A 21,159-nucleotide genomic window follows, 5' to 3' on the forward strand; every position below is an offset into this window, starting at 1 on the left:
GCCAGTTCTCCAGGCCGGAGGCATATTGGCATTCTTACGTCTTTCTTATTTTTGTATATTACCGCCAAAAATCACAACCCTAATTACCATTGTCACCAACATGAAAACAAAACAAAATGTTTATTTCATAATTCAGTCTTTTGTCATTTTAAAAAAAATTAAAACTCTTATAACTGAAAAATTGATAATTATGATACTATTATATTGTTCTAAAATAATACAAGAGTGACTTTCCACTCTCGTTACTTTCATATTATATTCTTACAGTTGGTAGACATATGGTACATATGTTTCTTATCACTCATTAGGCTACGTTATCATTGTCATTAAACATCTGTTGTGTCTGTGCATGCGTTAAGGATTGAGGTTAAGTTTAGGAATTAGATATTAATTATACTATTTCAGCGTTAGCTTATTATCAGATTTTGTTTGTTTTTGACTGGAAAAAATAGTACGTTTTACTAAAGTTGACTACTGTCACTCACTATGGATGAATCTAGAGGATTTAGCACCAGGTCGAGTTTTTATTTGATTCTATTTTTCTCACTATTCATAGTTACGGGTAGTTCTGTCGGATCAACCTCAAAAGATAATAGTGTTTTACCTCTTGTGGTAACCACTTGGAAATTTACAAATGCTACTAAAAGAGGTGAGTAAAAAAACTAGCATTTTCATCTACAGATTATATTTTTGGCATTATTTTTCTAAAATTAAATTCAACCTTAGGTTTACATCCCTTTTTGAATTTTTAGGAACATAATAAATACCGTTTAGATTTCTGATAATATAATCAATTTAATCAATTCTTTAGTAATAAATATAGGCTAATATATAATTTTTCAAAGCATTAGAATATTATTATTTTAGAGACTCCAAGAATAGTAACCTCATGTCCCGCAAACGCTGTCTGTAAAAAGGTAAAAGTGGGATAAACATTTCTTCCCACATAACATTCTTTAACTGCATGCCGACTGTCAGAAAATAGAAGAAAAACCTTGGTTTTGGATTCTAAAAGGTACAAAACTATTCTTCTCCGATATTTCAAAAGCAGTGGCGTATTTAACTTATAGGGGGTGATTTATGGAGATGTATCCTCCTCCCACCCCTCACCACCCCGAAATGGCACCTGAGTATTTTTTTGTGGCCGGATCAGCATAAAAAATTGGCTTTTAATGCCAGATTTTCTTTATTAAGTAAAACATGTAGATGACCTCACCTATCTAACAAATTGATATAGTTATATATTATTAGTATATAAGTTATCGACTTATATCAGTCAGAATTGTTGAATCTAGAAAGTCGAAAAAATATATAAGGTATGAGATCACAAGAGCTGGCCTTGACCACAATTCCTTGAGATCACAATGATAATAATGAGCTAGACAGGGATTGGTCTAGTGCGTAGGAAATACAGGACTGAAAAATAGAAACTAAGATAGCACTTCAAATTTAATCTATTTTGTTACTTTTTATCATCTTATTATTATTAAAAAATTCAATATAGACTAGCTTGAATAGTTCATTTGATGCATGTGTTTGAAAAGTGTGACTACCTATAAAATGTCATATCCTCAAACACTGCTCCAGCACATTTTTCTAGAGAGTACCCCACAATTTCCCAATTATGATCAACGGGCGTAGTTTCCAAAGTGGACATGGGAGATTCATCCCCCCAATATTTGGGTAAATGGTTTACACCCCCACCAAATTTAAGTTTGAGCACTAAAAGTAGAAATCATGAAAACATGGAAAATATTATGAATCAAGTAAAGATTTTTTTTAAATCTGATATTGATGACTAATAGCATTCTATACCATCCTATTCCATTTTATTTTTGTTATTCATTTAAAAACCATAAGTCTATGGCATTTTCAATGGGAAATCGAAATGATAATTGGCTTTCTGCCAATTCAAACACAAAAAAATATCGAATGGAATGTTAGTTTAGTGGAAATCGCGTCAAATCGCATCAAATTGAAGGTATTTAAAAATTCTCCGGGGAGAATCACCCTTACATGGAGGGTATACCATACCCCCACATCCCCCGGTCTCACCACTAAACTAGGTGCTTTCCACGCCAATGTTATGATCCCCCCACGATTTTTTTTCTAGATACGCCACTGTTTCAAAATATAGTAGAGCCTACCCAGTGTTTCACTTCGTTCGTTTAATAGCGGGTAGGATATAAAATGATTTTTCCAGCTGGCAATAATATTTTTCAAGGATACAAGCTCATTTTACCCACCCATTTCCTACATGATAAATTTTATTTTATTTAGATGAAAATTGTTTTGAATAGTTTGTACTTCAAAAGTTCTTTTTGATCTTTTCTCTCTTGAATGTTGGGTATTTTGAACCTAATTCTTTTTTCAGCTTGGGAATCGTTGAAAAATAAAATGTCAGTGCTGGATGCAGTGGAAAGAGGATGCACTGTTTGTGAGGAGGAGCAATGCGATTTCACTGTTGGATTTGGGGGTAGCCCTGATGAGAAGGGTGAAACTACATTGGATGCAATGATTATGGACGGGTAAGACGTTTGGCAAGCTACCGGGCTACCGTACTAATCATATTTAATGTACTAATTATATTTACTGTATTATTAGCAACCTTCAACCTATAAGCACGGAGTAAATAACATCCTTATTCCTTGCTATAAATAACTATTTTTATCGCTGAGTGAGAACTCTTCAATTTTCAAACTAATGATATTCGTAACTGATAAAATTATTCTATTCTTCGATAAGAATAAGCAATAAACATTGAAAGAATTTAAGCTATTCACTTTCAGTGTAGATCATTCTCTCTTTATTAAAGGTTATTTTCCATTAATAGAAGTTGATTAATCGTTGCGAACTTCGATTATGGCAATCAAAAATAATTATACCCACATTATTTTATTATTTTTGTATCAATTCAAACTGAATAAAATATTTACAATTATGATATGAATCAAAAGATAATATTGATCTACCCAATAGACTGCAAAAGTATGGTACTATCTACATTATTTAATCAAAACTGATCACTTCTGGAGAGCATTGCAACTCCAACGTCATGCCTAAGCCAAGTGTCTGCCTTACGTCTAGTCTCCGTGAATTTCACTCATATACAGTAGAACTCCAATTATCCGAATTAATGGGGACCGGGACCAATTCGGATAATCGGAGTTTTTTTTTTAGATTGCCATTGGAGAGAAAAAGCTACGTTTTGATATTGCACTATTTTTTTATTGAATTAAATGAAAGAAACATGATATTTCCACATGTTTCAAATATAAATAAAATGTACTTATGTACAAGGGAAGGACATAGTGAGCGAACGCGCAAACACTGGCATCGCAGGGGGAAGAATTATAGCGCACTTAGACTTTTTTGGACAACTTTTTTTCTGAAATTGATTCGGATAATCGGCGATTCGGATAGTCGGAGTTCGGATAATTGGAGTTCTACTGTATATAGTCATCATCAGACATCAACCCCACACACAGACGTGTAGTCTTGTAGGGAAATTCCTATAATTCACTTTTTGTACTGTATCCCACATATTGAAATTTTGTGAAATAAAGAAATTTTGACTTTATTGTTTGGAAAAAATTTAACTTCAGATCGTATTTAGCTTCAAATTACTGATATGATTATTACAATATACTGTGATGGAATTTCTAGGACCACAATGAACGTGGGCGCTGTATGTGGCCTGAGAAGAATAAAGAATGCCGTGGGAGTGGCTAGAAAAGTTCTAGACAATACTGAACACTCAATACTCGCCGGTGAATTGGCAACCGAATTCGCTAAAATGGTCGGATTCAAAGAAGAATCTCTGTCAACTAAGGAGTCAACTTTAAAATGGAAGGAGTGGAAACAATCCAAATGTCAGCCAAACTCTTGGATAGTAAGTATTTTTCCTAATTTTATTTTAATTGAATCACTTTCAATAATATAAATAGAATGAATTATGAATTAATAATAATGAATGAATATTATGTTCGGATTACAAACATTCACTGCACACATTCAGTAACATCTTTGTTGAATTGCATCCAAATGATTCTAATAATAATGTAGGGCCTACATGTAGTAATTTTAAGCGTTTTGCAAAGTTAATGTGTCCTATGCAAATATTCATTATCATAACGATATATTTCATCAGGTTTAGGATATGCATATTTCAGGATTTCTTATCAACTAATAATCAATTCTTCCAAGTCTTGATAGTTGAATTATCATTTTCTGACTTATCAGACTTTGACTATCAACTCTTACAATACTTTTAATTTCGAATGAACATTTCAGAATGTCAAGCCTGATCCAAGAAAGTCATGTGGTCCATATACACCTTCTGAAGATTACCTGGAAAATTCCATCAACGTCACTCCAAATATTGGTGAGAAAAATCATGACACCATAACAATGATCGCCATAGATGCAGATCAAAGAACAGCAGTTGGAACTTCTTCCAATGGAAAAAATCATAAGATTCCGGGGTGAGTTGCCGTTACTAATAGTGGTGAGCTATTCCACAACATATTCAAATTCCATTATGTTGATTCTTGCTTCCCTACTGTAAATATAATGTTTGCGCTTCTTTCATACATTCTACTTGCAATGACATTCATATTCATTAGTAAATCACAACCTTAGATGCCTTAATAATCAATTGATTGATAGTTTATTATTATTGGTTATTTATTTTGTAATTTGCGCTAGGCTGAACTATTCCAGAGTTTATGGAGATAATTGTATTTATCTATCTATTGAAAATTATATTTACTATGAAAGTTTATTTACTAAGAAAATGATAATTTAATTCAGAGAGGTTTACAGCTCAACGCCAAAACAAATCCTATTTACCTCGAAAGTATGATACAAATTCACAAGAATCAATGAAGAACAGTAATCTATGTTGGATTTATTTTATTTTATTAGATTCTTTATCTTGGTAATTCGGGATATTCGTTACCTATTAAATCTTAATCCAGTAACACATTGTACCAATTCAACATAACATGGTGATGGGAAATCATTCAATCCTTGGCTGTAGAGAAAATACCAAGTTCTATTTATGTCATTCCGTAATCCAGCAGTCTGTTTTTCGAGAAGTTTTACATTTTTTCACTCGAAATGAATAGTAATCATATATTTACTCATTCATAAAATAAAAAATGAATAAATCCAATAAAAGAAACAAGGTAGTTGTGTCACAATATTCATGAGAAAAAAATCTTCCTAATTAATTCCATGTATTGGGAGTGAATATTCTATTGATACTTTTAAATCCAATAACAGAAACAAGTTAGTTATGTCACAATATGTGCACAAAAACGTTCAGTTCTTAATAAATGAATATTTCATGCATTTGGAAATGAAGATTATTAGAATAAAATAAAATAATTATGACTTTTATTTTGAATAACAAAAATATTTTCATATCTGTTTAACCGTGGTTAATAATAAAATGATGTTGGTAGACGTGTGGGAGACGCGCCAATTCCTGGCGCTGGAGGTTTCGCCGATTCACGAGTGGGTGCGGCAGCCGCCACTGGTGACGGTGACGTCATGATGCGCTTCTCACCCAGGTACACTCATTAACTAATTCATTCGAATCCTCAATTTCGTCTATTCACTTTACTGTTACACTTTTAGTTTTTACGATAGACCTCCCTAAAAATATTTGAGGAAAGATTTCTCTTTCTCAACTTTGGAAGATATTCCACTGATGGAATATTTCAAACGGGTTAATTAATGAAATTGAATTATTGAGTGCTATAAGGCGCGAGAACAGAGCTTTTGTCAATAAACCTTCTTGTATTACAAGGCAGGTTCAAAGTCACTATGCACAGTCGATAGAAATGTGAATGGTACACTTTAACAACTAAATTGGCCAGTGGTATTTCATACAGTCATCCCATAGAATTGGTAAAAATTGAGGAATGTCTTTCTCACTTGGAAATTTTACAGTACAAAAATTCTATATTTGCCATTAAATTCGTATAAAGGTCAATAGACTCCAATATATTTGCTTTTTCTACAACCGTAGTTCACAATATTCAAGTAAGGCTTAATCGTAAATTTGCTTCAACGCCTGAACGTCTTCAATAATGGCGTTCAACTATCAACTATTTGGTTATGGACGATTATACAAAGAGTGTTCAAGATTATACCACTTCAATCTACAACATTCCATTTGAACATTCACAAAATCAATACAAAATGATTGGGAGAGAAACAATGATGATTTTAACATACTTTAATGCCTTTCTATAAGCTAAGCGTAATTTGGGCTTCATAGTACAGAAAACTGACTGAAAATATATGTTTGCTTGTTTTGTAAAGATTGTTTGATTGTTTTAGCTTCCATGCAGTTGAAGAGATGCGGCAAGGCTCAACTCCGACTGAGGCTGCCGAAAAAGCGATAAAGCGGATTGCCGACTATTATCCGAACTTTTCGGGTGCTTTGATCGCAGCCAACGTGGACGGTGACTATGGGGCTGCCTGCAATGGCATCGAGTTTTTCCCCTTCAATGTCGTCAACCCAGTTCTCAACAAAGTTGTCGTCAAAACTGTTAAATGCTCCAATGTTCCCAGAAGCCGTCACTGATCCAAAATTACTTTTGACTGCAATATGTTTATACATAGAATGTATTTTAAAAGCAAGTGCATTCCTATAATACAATAATGATGAAAACTGTGGAATTCTACAATGTTATTATAGGAGCCGTGAGTATAATTTTAAAAATCCTGATGATGCTATATTTTTATATAGATTATGTCTTTCAAAAGCAAGATCATTCCTATTATCGAATAGTAAGTCAAATTTATCTTAGTTACTTATAATGTATGTATTAATTAGTTTCATATACGTCAGAGGCCCTGAAATTGATCAGGTGCGACCTGAAAACTCTGACACCAGACCTGAGCCAGCCAGGTTATTCAATATTATTATTAGTTCCATATTGTTGAAAATGAGTTAGTGAAACAAAAAAAAAATCTTATAGAAACTAGCGTATTTCCTGATAAATGTAGAGGTATTGTAGAAAGACTAATTAAACTTAAAGTACCTATTATAACAATATTTGATTAAGAGACTGAGCCAGAGAAAAAATTACTAATATTATCTATTCTATTTCATAACTGAATTATGATGAAGTATTTAATGGTCGGATAACTATTTTTGTCGGATTTGAATCGTTTATAAATTGTGAAAAAATATGAATGTATCATCTTTGTTTGAAAACCTTGAATCTTCAATAAGGAGTTGAAATTAACATGATACAATTGGAGTTACTGCTAATAAGGTCGTATATTATTAGTTCTACTCATTCCCTGTGAAATTCCATTCTTTTTTCACAAGGAAAAATCAATAAACGAACGAATTATAAAAGTTTTATATAAAAATTGTTGACCTTCTTGAATAAAATTACGATTTAACTGATTTTTTCTCCTATCCCTAGAACTTGTATACGGCACTTGAAACAGAATTTTCATTTGAATTAATAATAAGCATACTTCCCACTTTTAGATATAAGCACTCCCCAATACCCTGTAATTTTTCCTTACTGACATCTAGAAATTATTATTCTGAAAGGTTTTCTTGATAAAAAAAAACATTCTGGAAAGTGCTTACTGACATTCCAAGATCACAGAAACTTGAGATCGATTTTGTATTGAATAATGAAATAAATCTGCTTTTTAACTATAAAAGGCGAGTGGTGCTACTGGATTTATGAAAAAGAATCTTCGAAGCTTCTCTATAATGCAAAAGAAGAATGCGCTCCAGAAAGTTTTTTGGGAGTTAGTGCGTCTGATTATGCTTCTACAATGATATTGCCTTCTATTATCAAAGCAATTGAAGACATTTTGTTTGTAATAGCTTTTGGTCTGATAGAGACGTCCAGCTACATTAGAAAAACAACTAGTATTTATTATTCATAAAAGGTCAATTTTCAATGCATGGATGGATATATATTACTAGTTTACTGCTAAGCCCTTTTCACTTAGGAGATCCAACTGAATCGTTTTAACCACAATTGATTTGTATTGGTGAAATGACGTCTCTTTCAATTCTCATTAAGTTCTATTAGCTTCCACTAAGTAATAATCTGGTTCATTCCAAACACAATCAAGACTCTGTATTGGTGAAATAATTACTCTTTCAATTCTCATTATATTGAATGGCATTGTTTTATAATCGAAACAAGCATTAGCGCTTGTTAATTTGTTGAGCCTGACAAAGCGGGCAATTTGCTAAGGTTTGCTAAGACCTCTAACTTGTCGTTAGTTTGTTGTCCAACATGATGGATTTCATCTACACGAAATTGCATGGCGACAAAGTTGACCGCAACCAGTACAACTCGTTTTTGAAAATAATGAAGCTACTTTTGATTGTGTCCGGATTAAGGAAACAATCAAATATCAAAGAATTGAATTTGATCGTAGTAATCATCAACGTGATTTTACTTATTTCAGGATGTATAACATGCTTGATGTCCTGTTTGAGATTTATCAATGATCTAAACACTTTTACAGAAGCATTGATGTTTTTTATTTTATTTGCAAGAGTAGTTGGCAATTATTATTCGCTCGGAAGAAACCTGAGAAAAATAAATAGATTCCTGTGGGCCTGTGAAACGAATTTCTACGACTTTGAAAAGAAAAATCTAAATGAAATCTCAAATTTCAAACAAATGGGCGACTATTCTGTTTTAAGATTTGTTGTATTGATGGTTTCTCTTTTCGTGTCCATGTTTATAACGTACACATCATCCTTTCGCTTTTTCCCGATCACGAGTCCTTGGGACAACCAAATTAATTCCAGTGAATTCCTTTCGTACGTTTCACTGTTGTACCAGATTATAGTGTGCTTCATTTCTAGTATTGTAAGCTTGACAGATGCCACCTTGGGTCTGGGCTCTGTCAAAATTATTTGTGGCGAAACTGAAATTTTGGGTCGATCTCTCAAATCTACTGATGGAAATTTGCAGCTCAAATTGAGCGTGAAGCAGCATTGCTTTCTTATCAGGTAATTATCGAACAATAAAATTATTCTTTGTCCAGTTTGTTCTTATCAAAATTCTATGATCTGACAGTATATAATGAGGAATAATTTATACCATTCAGAATGAACAATATTAATCTATAGGTAACTAATAAATTCATCGATTATATTGAGCATTCAAGTGTAATCTATAGTAATTAATAATACAGGTTTTTCTCAGCATCAGCACTATTTAATGTGACTGAAATATTTTTTATTGGCTGTAAACTCATTGAAAACAGATTGTATTGTATGCATTTGTTGGAAAAATTGCTAGGTACTGTAGGCTACCATAAAATACCGGATCCCAGACCACCTTGTCACAAAACTAAGTTCTACTGCTACACTGCAAATACCAAACTGATATGAAAACCGTAAAATTCTGATTTATACAACAGAAATAATTCATCTCATAACTTAGAGGAGTGTGAAATAGAACATTTTCTGTTAAAATATTAATGACTTATTAACTAACGTATTCTAATGTGACAAACACATAGGCCTAATCAGAAAAAGGTGGAATTCATTCTCCACCTCCACTATTTGTAAAATAAATAAAAAATAGTATAGACCGATTTCCACAAAATATTTATTTTTGACAAGAGATGATAATCTCATAATTGAAAAAATGAAATAATATTGACTCCTGATTAGTGAAATATAATAAAATATAATAGAACAAAAGTGGATTCCTTTCAATATTTCACGATCTTTGTCTGTTTCAGTTTGATGTACAATATTCAATCTATATTCAGTCTGAATATATTTTTGATATTCATTTCATGCGAGTTCATGCTGTGCCTATGCAGCTTTCAAATTTACCAAGTGAGTTTCAAATTTTTATAAGTAAAGGAAATATAATAGGCTACAATTCCCTTGTTCTGCCACTGTACAATCAATTTAGAAACATAAAGGTACCAGTACCTATGATTACATTGGATGCATGTATGTGCAAGTGCACGCGTGGTCATGCATGACCAAGCGTGCAAATGAGAGACAAAATTTGGAAAGAGCAATAGTAACACTCACACTGAACATGTGTACTTGTGTACTTGCTGGTTGTAATACGTTCAGTGTGAGCAGCTACATACAAGTCATGACGTGTTTCAATAATTATTTTGTTTCTCGGCTCATGTAATTTCACGTGCCCTTTCACATGTACGCATCCAATGTGATCATACTGCTCTTGAAAGCACGTATGTGCAAGAGCAAGTGAGATCATGCATGACGAAGGCCCCAGATGAGAAACAAAATCTGGAAAGAGCATTAGAAACATTTTATGGCTTGTAACTGCTTACACTGAACGCCACCAGCAAGTGCACGGGTTCAGTGTGAGTGTTCTTAAGGCTCTTTTCAGATTAAGTTTCTCATCTGCGCGCTTGGTTATGCATGGTCTCACGTGCACTTGCACATACGTGCATCCAATGTAATTATACACTTTATCACTTTCATTTTCAATTTTTGCTAACAATCTCCAACAATGATCTTCGATATTTCAGATGCATGCAACAATGACCATAGCCAGCTTGGGGAAAAATATCTGCATGCTATGCGCTCTTCTTTTTCATGAATTTGTGTACTTTTTCTATGGGCAACAGCTTGTTAATAAGGTTTGTCAATTATTATTGTAAACATAATTTTGTAATACAAGTAGCTCATAGTAAAAATGTATGAATTCATCAATCAGTGAATCAGTTCAACATGTAATAATAATCTAGAAAATGTACAAGTTTGTAAATCTGAAATATTCAAATTTTCACTGTCTCTTTTGGAAAATTATTGGCATTCTTTCATTGATGAATAATAGTAGTTCTGTGAACAGTAAAAAAAAATCCTTTTTATAAATTAAGTGAATTTTACGAGAGCAGAATCAGCATACAATTCTTATTGTTAGCACGTATGAACTAGCTGCCAAATTATGTAATATTGTCTTTGTTATTTGTAATATTTGGAAAAGTAATCTAAATAGCACTGTAATAGTAACAATGTGTCTCTTAATGTGTGACTGTCTATTTCATGGTCTATTTGTGTGACTTTGTCTTGTGCTTTTTTGGCTGGCTGACAATAAAATTGAATTTATTTATTTATTTAGTAGACCTCGCGCTCAGTAAGTTACATTGACCTGTTGTTTTCCTAAAATTTAATACATTATTTATCCATTTAAAATGTCTAGAAAAAATCCTAAATAAACATAGAGCTTTCTGTCCTATCGTTTCGTGACGTGTCGTCCCGGAATGTGAGTGCTGTTATCAGGTCCGGCTACCTCACTTCGCTCGGTCAACCATTTCAAGTAGTTTCATGAAAGAACCCATCACACAAAGCTTCAAAAAACTTGTTTTGTGGTACCTTAATGAATAAAATAAATCTGTGGAGAGCAATAATTATGCAGTTATTTAACCTGAAATATTGGGTAACTAGTTAACTTACTTACAATTCAAGGGGTTGGTGTTCCGAACCACCGGAAAATAATTGGATTACTGAATGTAAATATTAATTATTAATGACTGACCACAAGCTACTGCTGAAATACTGCTTTAAGGTGTGAATCTACACTATTGCTCATTTTTTTACAGACGGCCGATATACATCATGACGTATATTTTTGCAAATGGTACAAAAAAACTGCACAGTTCAAAAGTTCCACCTCAATAATACAATACCGAACGAAACAACCGTTCATTATTATGGCCGGAAAAATCATTCCTGTAACTCTCGCATCATACGTGGCGGTAATTAGTTTAATTATTTACAACAAAAAACCTAAATTTAGCATATTTACTACATTACTGACAGTCCTTATTATATTCTAACTTTTATTATCTACTTGTGGGCCTAAAGTAATGTAAATGAATTGACTACCCGTATTTTACTATCCTTAGAAATTGATAAATAGATTTTTCGCCACACCTCACAGAAAGTAGCTGTTTTCCAGTCCCTACGTAGATCTGAAAGACATTGTTTGCAGACGACTCTCGTCTGACATCAGAACATGCTTCTTTCCGGCTAAGGCCGGAAATAGTACCCTTTCCGGCCGCTTTTTGAAAATGTGTTTCGACAACTGTGCCATATGGTGCATTGTGTTCAGGAGGGTGAGATCGGAAATTTTCACTCTACTTGACAACATCAGCTGTTGGGACGCACAAGAGACCCACGAAACCGCCTAACTTTTTGGCGTCAGCTATACCTGTAGTGTGGCAAAAAATATTGTACTCGACTCTCTCAGAAAGGTGTTTACAGTATTTGGATAACATATTCCCGGGCGAGGCTAGCCTCGCCCGGGAAACTATCCTCATACTGTAAACACTAACTTTCTGTGCTTGTAGCGTAATATACTATTTCCTACAGATACCATTTCTGCACTGATTGCAGGCCGCAAAGAATCACTTTTCCGCTCTAGTGCGCAAAGTATTACTTTGCGTACTCCAGATTTGCAGCATGACAACGCAAAATAGTTAGTAGGTTATATGGAGCACCAGTGCAGGAAAATCAAAATTAAGTTGGTAACAATGTCTGTGGTTAGATAAGAATCATCAACGGCTGTATGGCTACATATTTATGATAAAATCCCAATCTAGAAATCCAAAACAATAATAATGTTTATCTAAATCATAATTGAATAATAACTTCTCATTATTTAATAAATAATGTTTCTTTTCTATTGACAGTAAAAATCATTTCAACTCCAAGCAATGAGAAATGTAGCAAACACACATTATGAAATTCGAATTTTGAGGTTAAATAATTACTGTTCGAAATCCATGTAAATAAAATGAATAAAATAACATTAGAATATACTACAATAAAATATTTTCTGTTGTCTATGTTATTTTATAAATATTTTTTAGTTTACTTATAGTATTTTTTGGTAATTTGAGTTAATCATAAGTCTAAATATCTGAATCCTGTTTTTAGCTGGATGAAACGAAGTTAGGTACAATTCTTTCCACTAGGTCACGCGCTTGTCGGTTCAGCCATTTTGCAGCCATCCCAATCAGCTATCAACATTGTAGATTTTGACTGTGTATTTTGAATGCAAATTTGTTCCATCAGTATTCTTTTCTGATTTTTGTATAATTATAAAAATGAGAACTTCTGCTGAGAATTTTCAACTTCAATAACAATTATTCATGTAATTTTGGCAAACTAAATATATAAAATGAATTATTAAAATTAGAAATTGAAATTGTTTGAATTATTAATTGATGAATTGATAATAAATAAATTTACTTATATTCTTATTATTTGAAATAATATAATTTATAAAATATTCAATTTTGAAATGAAAATTAATGATAGAATAATTAATAATTCAATAAATGATAAATAAATAAATTGATATATTATAAATACCAATACTGAATAATTAAAATATTGAAATATATTCAATTAAACATTTGGATTTTATTTATCATTTATTATTTTAAATTATATATTTTTTTATTTAAAATTGATTGGTTGATAAATTATTTGGAAATTGAAAATTATTCATATTTGAAAATTAATTGGTTTATTTCAATTATTTATTGAAATAAATTTTCATTGAATTACTAATCATTATAAATAAATTATTTTATTTTAAATAAATTGAGGTTTTTATTGATAACAAAATTACGCAGAAAAACATTTGATGGATTCCTACTCATAGAATTTTACTCATAATTAATCACTTTTCATATTCAATGGTAACTGTAGGAAAAATTTAATGTGAAATAAAGTTTGTTTGCTGCACTCAAGAAACCTTTATTTCACACTCGCCTACGGCTCATGCGTAAACGTTTCTTTCGGTGCAGTAAACTGTCACTTTGCGCACTAGTTGCACAAATAACTATTTCACTGTAGAAATAAGCCTAATTCTGTTCGTTTAACGTTCAATGAATAATAAAACAGGAAGATCAAGTTACTTATTATTTTGTTGCAGTGTTTGCAGGCAGCCTTCTCATATTTTAACTTGCTAAAAGCTCTATCACACAATCAAGAGGGCTGACGGACAATCTCCGAGAGAACACAGTCATTCAATTCAGATTTCTATTATAAGATTGAGAATCTTTATTATTAGTATTATAGTGAGGTCCACGTTATAGGCCTAATGTCAGTGGATAAAGATAGAAGAATAGCGATGCCGATTCTCTGCATTAATTAATTATATTTCTACACTGTCAAGAACATAATTGACATCGTTGTGGACCTTGAAAAGGATAGTACCACCGGCTATGTCGAATGATAGACAAGGATAGCAAAACCAAAGTTGATCAAATACTGTCATTATAACGTGGACCCCACTATAGCCATATTTATTGAGAAAATATACTCATTTGTTCTGTTAATTCAAAATAAAATCGTTACTAAAATTTATTTAACCCTTTATTTATTTTATTATCGATTTATAAATTTATTTAATTTTTATCGATCTCTCTTGAAAATGGGCCACCTTCATTTCGATTCTGTTTGCTGTCAACCTTCAACAATGATTATAGTTTGTGTAAAATAAGTTGAGACTTGTGCCTCCATCCGAAGAAATTACAGGGTTGCCAAATCGTGTAAAATTGCAAATTTCCAATTCAGAATTGGATGTAGAGTATCATCACCGATATCCGATAGAGCTCATTAATGACTATTTCAGGTATGAATTTAATCAAAATCGTTGGAGCCATTTTCGAGAAAATCGCGAAAAACCCTGTTTTTGACAACATTTTCGCCATTTTAGCCGCCATCTTGAATCGCATTTGATCGAAATTGTTCCTGTCGGATCCTTATAGTGTAAGGACCTTAAGTTCCAAATTTCAAGTCATTCCGTTAATTATTGGGAGATGAGATATCGTGTACACAGACGCACATACACTAATACACACACACACACACACATACAGACCAATACCCAAAAACCTCTTTTTTGGACTCAGGGGACCTTGAAACGTATCGAAATTTAGAAATTGGGGTACATTCATTTTTTTCGGAAAGCAATACTTTCCTTTCCTATGGTAATAGGGCAAGGAAAGTAAAAAGCGTAACTCTACTCCCTAGGAAGGTAACTTAATACATAGGCTAAGTATGGTGTTCCAGATAGGAAAATACGCGATTAAGATAGTAAGAAGAGGAAGTAACTTTTTTCTCTACCAGCTCAACTGTGATGAGATCTTATATTTACCATCACTTATATTGTTCTTGTGAATACAGAGAATGTGGAAGTTGGACATTTTTTTTATCTCTGTAACTTTCATAGTATTGTTATAAGCTCAGATATACATATTCTTTTCTAAACTAATACGTTCTCTTGAACTTCACCTTTCACTCATAAGTTTGTGTAAGAAAATTTGACTGAACATTTTTTGATTCGTGGAGAGACCCTCTGAATCTTGAAAAACAAAGCATAGAAAAAATCTTAATATCTGAGATGAGAAACAAATGTGAATTTATGAAATCGTCAAAAAAACATGTAACTAGTTCGAAAATAAGTTTATTACTCAATTCGGTTTCAAATTCATCTGCTCATCACAATACATCAACACTGAATTTGAAACATACTTTTCACTAAATCCACTCTTTACATACAAATAAGAAATCAATATGGTACAGATTAATAAGTAGGGAGATTAATAATGTTGTAAACACTACAGATTAGGCAGCACTCATTACACGTGTTTCTCTACTTAGCTCTTTACCATACTTTAAATTGTACAAAAAAATAGAAACGCTCAAATTCTACCCTAGTCAAGAATAATATCTCCCAACAACTATACCAATATCTACATTTTTACATCGTACAATAAATGGAATACAAATATTATGATAAATGATAATCTATTGATGAAATGACAAGAAATTAATTGAATATATAGTTGAGCAACAATGAAAAATAATTAAGAATAACTTTAGATAACTGTAGTTTTCAAGTATTAAATAATCTATGTCAATAGTTCAAACTACTTAGAAGATGAAGGGCAGAGTTTTCTTTAGATAAGTTAATGTGCGTTCCCAACGTAAATTCAAATGTTGAATTTAGAAATCTGACAAGCTACTGTTTGAGAGTGTTCATCAGGATTTTCAACAAATATATTATACTAATAAGAAATGATAAAACAGAACTATAGGATGAATGAAGCAGGAACGAAGACTCTGCCCAAGGTTAATTCAATTCTTTTTGATATGTCTAGAAACCTTGACTTTCATTTTTCAGTATTACTGAATTAAACCCAAAATACTTATTTCCGTGTTGATTCTTTCGCTAAAATTTGTTGAGAGATATCTATTTTGCAATAAATGATAAACAGTGCTAATATTAATAGGTTGAACCGAAATTCTCTAAATTTTTATTAAATAGAGGAGAAAAGTGGTAATGCCTCTACAATAATAATTGTATTATTGACAAGTTTGTGAGATAGACTGAGTAATACAGTCGTTTTGGTTATGGGGACTAAAGTTAAGGAGTATTTTATTAGCGCTTCTGGTGTAAAATACCTTTGAACCGTATGATTGTGACCCAGGGCAGGCAGGATGATGAGTCAAATAACAGACAAATCTAACCAAAAAATTTACGAGAAGATAATAATATGCTGGTAAATGCTTTAGATTCGACTTATTACTATTGATATTTTTGAAATTATATTACTAAACCCGGTTTTAATAAAATGTTGCTTTGTTTACTAAAACGTGATCAGACACTCAACTCACCAAACGCTTTTAAATTGCCACTCACAGTGCTAAATACGCTCAATTTCCATTACTCTAGTTCCCTATCATTATTTTAGTTTAGAATAGAAACAATAATTGACTCAACAAAAAATAATATCAGATAATAAAGATTAAAATAAAATTTACAAAAACAATAACAATATTTTTAAAATACTGAATTACTAACATTAACGAATTGAATCACATAATATACATACTATATTATAATATATTTTTCAAGATAATAAAATAATTTTTCATAAATCTATATCATAGATGATACAATCATATTAATAATAAAACAATATTACAGTAACATGTTATTATTATAATATTCACAGGGGTGCTTTACTAGAAGAAAAAATTAGTCCATTGTTTATTATAAATCTAATAGCTAATTAAATAGTTCAAGTTATTGTTTCTGAAATGAAGGTATGAAGAAAAATTGTACCGGAATAACTAGATTTTCTATATTTCCTAGTTTATTTATGATGCATTACTATTTTAATTTTTATTATGAAATATTGTGTTACGATTAAGTAACTAGTCGCAAAAATGCAAATCTAAGCTTGCATGTTTTGAGTGATTTTTCTTTAAACCGCAGTTCATATCACAAGGAATATCATTCAAGTTGTGGTAAATTGGGTTGTTGGATTATCTCACAAATACTGCAGCCAGAACGTTAATTAAAGCCGAGTCGGTCATGTGTCAATGCTAACAAAGGTTTTGTATCACACATATTCAAAGTAATTCTATTAAGTTGATTACATTTTTATCATAGAGACTGATTCATGTTGACAAGAGTCTATAAAAATAGTCTACCATTTTAAATTCTACAGTTCCTTCAATAATTCTAATAATAATATTAATCTTTTAGATTTATCTGTTTATCAACAATTTCTTATTTACAAATAAGAACTTGATTTCCTTTAAACGAAATCAATAAATAATTGTAATCAAGTCTAAATAGTGATAATTTTTTTACCCTTCCACTCCAGTGCTTGTTTCCACTCAAACACAATCTGATGAAAACTTAACAATAAAATGACTAATTAAATTCCAAATCAATACATAATCAGACTTTCGTTCCAGCTAAGACCAACTAAAATTAAATAATTCTACTTCAACTCTAAAATAATGTGGATTATGAATTATTATTATGTCATAATTTCCAATGTTTTATAATTATGGATGATTTTACCAATACCAAATGATCACTAGATTAATTATTCATCACAAAACTCGCAAAAACTCAAAGTGAATTAGTTAAAAATAATAAATAAAATTAAATATTCTGTAATGTTTGAGAGATGTTAGGTTTCTCAACTGAATTAAAAAATTAAATATATTGCAATCAGAGTACTGAATAGATATTTTTACATAAATATTATTATGTAATAAGACATAAACAAGATCAGCCAAAAATTTGTATACATAATTTGGGGTGAGATTTTTAATAAAATGAAACAATGAAGAGTATATTATTACCTAAGACATTACAGTCACATTAATCCAGCCGTTCAACAGTCAGGCATTCTAGCTAATAACCAGCTTGAATCATTTCGATCTTGAGACTGCAGAAGGATTGATAAATATGTTACCTAGACCCAAAGTTAGTAGACAGTCTGTCTACTAACGTTGACCTAGGCCTATGCAGTTTATACCAAACCAATAATACATTACTGTAGTGTAAATTGATGTACCGTAATAATATTCATTACAGTACAAAATGCCCAGTACGGTAGTGTATTTTAATGCTGGTTGATGACTACTGTATTTTAAAAACCAACATCCATTAAACCGATGTTTTCCGTAATCTTATTGTACGAACAAATCTTCAGTACCAAATTATAGAGCCTACTGTAAATACTATGTCAAATTAAATCAATAAGACAACTAATAACAAAACTGAACAAATTTTTGTTGAACAAAACAAGATTAATTTGATAAAGTTGTATTGTAGATTGAGTTGACTTTGAATCTGGTGATTAAGATCTGTGAGTACAAATCATTACTCTCAATACGTATAATAAATAATAATCAAAACCTAATAAATAATAATAACCATATCTAATTTGATTAGGTTGAAATCAATAACCGCAGCTATTTTGATTGATTGTTCAACTAATTTAGACAGTTTGATTTTTAATTTCTTGGACAAGCTGTCAAGGATCAGAATAATTATTACTAAATAATTATTACTCGTTGTTATAGATAATTTTGATGATAGCCAGGCCTAAATTCATTAGCTGTGAAGAATTTGCTGTTTGAATTATTTGACTTTTGATTTGGTGATGGATAAGCAGAGTGGGTTCAGAATAATTATTATCAATGTAATAAATAATACTAATGACAAACTAGACCTAACTTGTTTAGCTGTGAATTTATTTGTAGAATAACTTGATTTTTGATTTGGTGGATAAGCAGAGTGGGATCAGAATAATTATGTTTTAGGAAATAAATAATTTCAATAATAAAACAGACCTAATTTGTTTAGCTGTGAATTTATTTGTGGAATAAGTTGATGGTGGGTGGCTATGACTGCATGACGCGGAATATGAGCTCCAAGATGGCGGGTGGCGACTGGTGGGCGGCCACTGCAGCCTCGTGTAGCACGGCCACCAACTCCTCGTCCAGGGTCTTCATGTAGAGTGGCGGCAACCGCTCCCCACCGCTACCCGCTTCGTACCCAACCTGAACACAATTCACATTATTTATACAGTATTACAGATATTTTGAGTAGTACAGTTATTATTCATACAGAAGTACATTTTTTTCAATTACTTAATTTTATTGGTACAGATTTACAACATCTTAGAAATACATAATACAAGTAATACCGTACACATTTGACAACATGGAAAAATAATAATACAAAATAAAATGAAATGCCAATTGAGTATTTGCATCTCGAGGTATTAGACCTGTTTGAGTTGGTAATATAAAAAAATTATTACAAAACTAGCGCTAAAAAGTAGTTACTGAGGCCGACAGTCGCATATGAAGTGACACATATTACATAACAGAATCGATGATTTATCAATTTTAGCTTTGAAGTATATTGTACAATATTATGATTTACAAGTTAATTAGGCTACATGAGAATTCTAAAAAAGGTATCTCAATTCTCACATTCCATTACAAATATCTTGACATCTCTCAAAAACCTTGATCGTATCTTGCATTGCCTTACCTCCAAGGGCAGCAGGTTGTAAAACTTTGGAGCTAAATAAGAAAAAAAAATAATGAAATCTCATATTGGCAGAGAACTTATAGAGATATATAATAACGTTTTAATAAATCTCAATTCCTACATATCAGTATTTATGAATGTACGTGTCCGGTATAGTGGAAATGTTATTACTTTGTGTTTTAATGGGACTATCCCACTAAGCCCGGCCAAGCGAATATAAATAGTCCTATTAGAACTTATGTAAATAATATTTTCACTGCACCAAACACGTTCACTGATACTTTTATGTGGGTGCCCAGTTTAGCCGTTACAACATACAGTCGGCTAGCACTGTCTGGCCGTCGATTCGAATCCCGCCGGTATGCATGGACGTTTAATTATTTCAGCAATCACAACGGACTCTTACCATTACCCACGCACAAGCAGAACGTTCAACTGGGCATCATCCGCAATATACATACTTGAATCAATCTAATCGTTATCAACAGCTATCTAAAAGCTGTTGAATTTTATCATAAAGGAAAGATAGCATAAGAGGACATCCTATGTATAGGGCGTTTATATTCCAAATCTCACTGTTAACTCATGTCTATAGTAGTTATTTTTCGTAAAGCAATGTGACGCTGATAATTTTTCATACTGTGCCGTTCTTACACTCTCACCCGGCGAAACAGAAATAGCAGACAGTAATCGGCATGAATTGACAAAAAATCGGCTTGAAATTTTGAATATAAACTACCTATATCATGAGATATCAGCTTATGCTATCTTTTCTCTATAATCTTATGAACATCTATCATTTAACATGTAGGCCATGTAGCCTATAGTAGTTATTTTTCGTGAAACGAAGTAACGCTGGTAATCTCTCATACTGAGCCATTCTTAGGTGGGCTGTCCACTGGAACCGATTTCGTCCGAACTAGCATCGGCCGAAAACTACCGAACTTTATAATTATAATTCATTTATTGTATGAAATACTATAATCATAATACAATTATGACATTGGAGGAAAAACTAGGCTGAGCCTGTACTATTTCTCTCCAAAAATTTTGATGAAATGTTAATGTTGTCCAAAAGATAAGGTTATGTAATCACACACTGCTTCGTTACTTGAAATAGCAGACAGAACTCGTCCGAACGATCCCCCAACAAAGAAAGCTATAGATGCTCGTCCATTGCAACAGGTTCATACGTCCGTGCACGGCCGATCAAGTTTTCGATCCGAATTGAATGGGAATTTCCAGCTCTATCCGGCCGAAGTCG

The 21,159-nt window shown here is 32.0% G+C and overlaps 3 protein-coding genes across 6 annotated transcripts in view; 2 read left to right on the plus strand and 1 right to left on the minus strand.

Annotated features, from left to right (window-relative positions):
• Positions 1-291: 291 nt before the first annotated feature.
• On the plus strand, positions 292-7,432 carry LOC111056738 (N(4)-(Beta-N-acetylglucosaminyl)-L-asparaginase-like). The gene is made up of 6 exons (XM_039430987.1): positions 292-649; positions 2,375-2,528; positions 3,667-3,892; positions 4,294-4,484; positions 5,469-5,576; positions 6,352-7,432. Exons 1-6 carry the CDS (start codon positions 487-489, stop codon positions 6,596-6,598), a joined length of 1,089 nt encoding a protein of 362 aa, XP_039286921.1. The 5' UTR covers positions 292-486; the 3' UTR covers positions 6,599-7,432.
• A 144-nt stretch (positions 7,433-7,576) lies between these two features.
• On the plus strand, positions 7,577-14,729 carry LOC111056742 (odorant receptor 23a-like). 3 transcript variants are annotated; one of them, XM_039430985.1, is made up of 5 exons: positions 7,577-9,019; positions 9,760-9,859; positions 10,534-10,644; positions 11,608-11,763; positions 13,953-14,729. In XM_039430985.1, exons 1-5 carry the CDS (start codon positions 8,292-8,294, stop codon positions 14,016-14,018), a joined length of 1,161 nt encoding a protein of 386 aa, XP_039286919.1. In that variant the 5' UTR covers positions 7,577-8,291; the 3' UTR covers positions 14,019-14,729. The 3 variants fall into 3 exon arrangements, with proteins under 3 accessions (XP_039286919.1, XP_039286918.1, XP_039286920.1); XM_039430984.1 differs by lacking the exon at positions 13,953-14,729 and having other exon boundaries at positions 11,608-12,042; XM_039430986.1 differs by lacking the exons at positions 10,534-10,644; positions 13,953-14,729 and having other exon boundaries at positions 11,608-12,042.
• Positions 14,730-15,472: 743 nt separating this feature from the next.
• LOC111051534 (zinc finger FYVE domain-containing protein 16) overlaps positions 15,473-21,159 on the minus strand; it is a 30,425-nt gene continuing 24,738 nt past the window's right edge. For both annotated transcript variants that reach the window (XM_022338063.2, XM_039430989.1), the window contains one exon: positions 15,473-19,396. In XM_022338063.2, the coding sequence (XP_022193755.2) occupies positions 19,238-19,396 (159 nt within the window). In that variant the 3' untranslated portion in view covers positions 15,473-19,237. The remainder of the gene's footprint in view (positions 19,397-21,159) is intronic.

Source organism: Nilaparvata lugens, chromosome 6 (assembly GCF_014356525.2).
Source record: "Nilaparvata lugens isolate BPH chromosome 6, ASM1435652v1, whole genome shotgun sequence".
Classification (NCBI taxonomy): Eukaryota; Metazoa; Arthropoda; class Insecta; order Hemiptera; family Delphacidae; genus Nilaparvata; species Nilaparvata lugens.